Genomic DNA, 5,366 nt, shown 5'->3' on the forward strand with positions numbered 1-5,366 from the left:
ATAGATTAAACAATGGTGGCCAGAGATTTCCTTACGTCACATTAGGTAGGACCTTACACTGTTGTGTTCAAATCCGTGATTCAGTTTTCCATCACACGTGGTAGTCTGCATACGACTTTTCGTTATTTTGCTACATACTTATTACAGTACGACTGACTTAATTTATGTATAGAAGATAAATATATTATGACAAGCGCGGAGTCTATCCTTGACTACATGACCCGTGTAGAAATATAATTCCGACCAGAACTGAAAGTGTCTGAGAATGAGCTTGTTGATGGGCTCCAAGAAGCAAAGAGTTTACGTGGCATATCACATTTTTTGCATGGATGCAGTGAGGGACCAACTGTTATGCAAGGATATAGCACGTTTAAATTTGTTTACTGATATGGAACTGATCGTTGTGCTCGTATTTGTGACACTAAGACAGTACTCAAGGAAACTGTGGTTAACACTCCACAGTAGCTATACGAATGAGAATATATTTGCCAAATAGAAGAAGAAAGGGAGTAAATTTTTCACACTGTGCGTTTTCTGTGCTGTCTGCGTTAACAGATTGAAATACATAAAATATTAACGCATACCAGGTTTTCCACCGTCCTTGTCGGTAGCAGTCGCTAACCCAGGACTCATGTAATTAAAATTTCTACGACGGTTAGTTTACTACCTAGTAATGCCCTTCTGTCACCCATTCACGTTTTTCCTAAGATTTGTAAGACGGTCCGTGATCAACTTAATTTTCTATTTATTAAATGCTCACGAATCCTACACGCAGTCGAATGCTGCATGATAAACAGTTTGAGTACCTCTGTGCCAATAAAATGAATCACGCAAGCCATAGCGAGATTCATGTTTACCTTACCGTAAACTATTGTGCCCCTACTTTTCATCAATATCCATTCTCAGTCCAAACACTGGGTCGTGTATTTTATTCCATATAATTCTTAGATAATTTCTCATAAACATAGAGTGTGGTTTATGTAGTATCAGAGTTGTTGTGTCGATAGAAAACGTCATAATTTTTTAACTGTTCCAAAATGTTCTACCAGGAGGGGATGTACTCATATAAGAAGGTTCGTAGTGGACTACAATCGGTCATCTGACCAACAAATGGGAACAAATCAGTTATCTGAAATATCATACCATCGCCACGCCCACCATCCTACTGAATACCCGAGAAGAGTCCAGATTATCTTGTGGCGCGAAACTCTAAAATCACACAGCACACTGCCTTATTTCTTATGTAAGCGTTAAAAAAAGTGCAGATTTCCTAATGAAGACTATACTGTAAAGTCGTTCAGATAACCAAGGTAATTACTAACAAGACTCAGGAGTACTTTGGCTTGTAAAAAGTTTGAACCCATATGTCAGGTTAAGAAACCTGCATCAATTCTCACAGATTTTTCAAGTTAAAAACCAGGTTTCTTCGCTATACAGAGTAATTCAGTATCATAAGAAGGCAATGCGTAAGTAAATAATACTCTAAAACTGTCAAGGTAAGTTTTTACAGTATTTATTTTCTTATTTTATTACGTATCTTTATAATATTTATAAAGTGAATTGTTAGAGGTACACACTTTATCTAAAATTTACTATCTAGGCCATTTAGATTTCATTTTAAATAAACGTTATTTTATTAGAGAACGACAGAGAATTAGAGACAGTTTTAAGTATAGCACAAACAACATCACTTTCAAATATATATGAAGCAGAATGTTTACTGCAGTACAAATAATACATATAAAAAGGAATTAGTTTTATTAGTTTAGCGGTCACCTACATCTAAGAAAAAGTAAAGATAATTCTGTGGTATTATGTCCATAAATTCTGCCAGCAGAAACAACGAACAAAATACTCGGTTGATAGCAGTATTTACAGACGTGGACTTCGAAAGATGGCCACGTTCCCTGACGCACAACAGTCAATTCTTCATAATTTTTAAAGAGAATATTCAGAATTGTTGTGTGTTAATCTACTGTTTTATTTTTGATTGATATCTGACTGTACATTTATGCAACCAGAACTTATTATTTACTTACAGATGTGATGTGAAATACATAATCCACGAAAAGAATTGTTAGTTTACAGGTACTGACGTGCTCTATGAACACGGTGGTGCAATTATCATTTAACGTCCTACTGGAACATCTTGTTACGATCGAATAGCAAATTTAATTTTTCAGATTGTTTAGAGATAGTTTGAAATGCGTACAGGTGTGTGAAGATATATGAAAACCTGTCATTCTTGAGATTTCCTACCATCTTAAATCTTTGTTTTAGTCGTATTACAAAGTTTCCTGATATATAGATGTAAAAAAGTATTAGACTGAACATTATGAACTACGACACTTTAATGTATTAAATGTAAGGTAAAAACGTTTAGTGACTTATAGTAACAGGTATCACATTCGTCAGGATGCTAGCAATTACAATCACATACATAATATCTTCTTTTCAACGTGCACTTTGAAGTCAATATTGTGAGCAGTGTTACTTATAAAGGAATACAATAGTAAAGGCAATGGTTGCAGTAACAAATAACTCAGTTGGGATATAAAATGGATATAAAAGCTTTTCACCACATTCATTTCAATGAATCATGAAATGTTTTAATCATCTAACGCTCAAATATATTTACAACAAAAATAAGGTTTGTTGTACATCTCACATCACCTGAAGAATAATTTAACAACCAATAACTTTACAAAATTACTGGAATGTTTGTGTCTAGATAGCCTTTTAACACAAATGACACTGGAACTTTCCAGTGATTGTCATAAACCACATAAACAGCTTTTGTATTATTTCATTGTAGATAACATTAACATTTATCAAAATAGTTTCCGAAAAATACAGTACGCAATCAGATGGGTGCAACCTAACGTCAACATTATTACAATTGCTTTTCATAAAATAAATATAAGCAGTTCTTATGTACAAGTTGCACTGAACTTTAGTCTGGATTTCTCGCAGGTCTCGACAGCAAATTGGGGGTATTACAAAAGTATGACGTCATTATGATTGAAAATAATCATGTTTTCTTTTGTTCTCTTTTTTTTCTAAATTTTCTGTAGTTATTTCTTTTATACTTTAGTAATGATCGGAAACATGCCCTTGTGTTCAAAATTATATTCACAATCTCGGTGGACAAAATATTTTTTTAACTGCCTGCACTAAAATAGTACACAACACCTGTATTTCACCCTCGAACTCCGCTACAGTGAGAGTTACGTCAACTATTTGTTGTAGAAGGTCGCCAACTCAGTTTTACCACTGAAACTATTTTCTCATTCGGCGTTAGCTTATCAGAATTCTAATACAATCTTTTACCTTCAAACTCTATTGCTAGTGTTACAGTATTTGATTGAAGAAAGATGCGGTTTATGTAAAACTGTTTTGCTTTGCAGTAAAGTATACATTCAGAGCATAAATTGGAAAATAGTCACGCATTACTTCAGTTGTAATGTTGAAACTGCTGAGGAACCGAAACAAGGTTTGACTAGCAACATTTAGTAAATGGTGACGACTAGTTTATAGACCTAGATATTGATAAATAATTATTATTTACATGTCTAGTCGTAAAGGAGATTACAAACTTTGAGAAGATTCTATTCTACAGATAAACTAAAGCTAGACACCATAATTTAAGGGCAATGTGATTTTAACTGTCTATACATCAGATTATTTGTCCACTGGCGTCATCAAAACACACACATATTAATTTGGTGAGACTACCCAAATGGCGAGTAAGATCGACTTATACGAAAAATGCACTTCCTGTTAAAAAATAAATATCCAGTTCTCAGACATTATCGCACTCAAATGCTTGTTACTTATCACAGAGTTGCTAAGAAAATAAAAAAAAAATACATGACATATCTAGGCCACTTGCATACCGACAATCTTAAAACAAATATGAAAGCGCCATTTCATAAACACACATACAAACTCACAAATACAAAACGCGTTCCACAACAGTGACAGATTAGCAGCGAAACCCATCCCATTGATCACCGTATGCCATATACTTTACATATATTAGACATGTAGCTGTACACACTTCCATGTTAAGGTCGATGTCTTTACAGCCACATTGAGAAATATCTTTCAAGGGAAAATTACTGAAAACGATGCATGATAAACTGTAGTCGTATTAAGATACTTGCGTATCTATAAAATTGCGGGAAAAAATTGTTTAAAGTAATCATTTTTATAATTTAATGATCTAGATGGATCTATAGTAGATATATAATCACACTCATTTGGATGGCCCGTATTTAGTACTGCGATACAATGACACCTTTTGCAGTTACTGAATAATTCCTGCACGAGAAGTACATTTAAAGAACTCCCCGATCGAAACTTTGGTTCTTCAGCGGAACATCCCAAGTACTGTGCACAACATTTTTGAGGAATGTTCATTTAACAGAATAAATGTCACAGTCAGGCATTTAGCCATGGAAGAGGAAGGACTGGGCATTGATCGAAGCTTCAAAGAGGATCGTGCAGGGTGGCCAAACAGCTACATTTCTACACTTTTTGCAAGAAAGAGAAAGGATCTAGTTCTTGTTTGCTTGGATTTATAATCTGTCTAACAGTTTGAAGCAATACGGCTGTTAGCCACGTCGAACTAGTGTGACATAGCAGTTACTTCTGCCACATCTGTGCTTTTTCCCTACATCCGCAACAACTTCTTTGTTTGTGATAGTATAAATCCGTGTGCGACTGTTAGGATGGATTCTGCTGCTGTAACAAACACATCCATAGATCCAGAGCTTTCTCACACACGTATAAACTTGAAAACATCAAATAGAAAAAGCAGGCTGCACCTGATCTCAAGCGTCTGTGATGTTCTTACTCTCAAACTTCTTATCACTGTGATGCGTTAATTTCAACATGATGATGGCGGGGGATAGTGTCACTTAGCAAAAACAGTCTCATTAACGTAGAGTTAATTCACAGTTCTTTCTCAGCTCACTTGATGTCGTCATATACACTGAACTGTACACTATGAGTATAACAATAACAACAACAACAAGCTTTACACTGTATTTGTGGCGTCATACAAAGCCTATGATAGCGAAATTAAAAGCAAAACTTACGTCTTAAATGTCTAGTTAGCAATTAACATTTCTTCGGTTCTATCTCCGTCAGTGACTGATAATGTATAGCAAAAGATATCACACAGTTACAAAGAAATCTAGATATGGCTTGAAGAGTCAGGAAGTTGCTGATGTTATCTGCGGTATCTTCTTTCCGTTGTTATTGTTATGAAAAACAAAGTTTGTCCACGCTAGCACTGTATTTCGAGTATTAACAGTTTCGCTGTAACAATTTTCTCAAAAAATGGCTCTGAGCACTATGGG

At 34.9% G+C, this 5,366-nt stretch overlaps 1 protein-coding gene across 1 annotated transcript in view; it reads right to left on the reverse strand.

The window, feature by feature from the left end:
* Positions 1-2,669: 2,669 nt before the first annotated feature.
* LOC126242208 (frequenin-1) overlaps positions 2,670-5,366 on the reverse strand; it is a 315,167-nt gene continuing 312,470 nt past the window's right edge. Inside the window, exon 8 of the mRNA XM_049948073.1 lies at positions 2,670-2,673. Within this exon, the coding sequence (XP_049804030.1) occupies positions 2,670-2,673 (4 nt within the window). The remainder of the gene's footprint in view (positions 2,674-5,366) is intronic.

The sequence above is a fragment of the Schistocerca nitens genome, chromosome 1 (genome assembly GCF_023898315.1).
Source record: "Schistocerca nitens isolate TAMUIC-IGC-003100 chromosome 1, iqSchNite1.1, whole genome shotgun sequence".
NCBI classification, from domain to species: Eukaryota; Metazoa; Arthropoda; class Insecta; order Orthoptera; family Acrididae; genus Schistocerca; species Schistocerca nitens.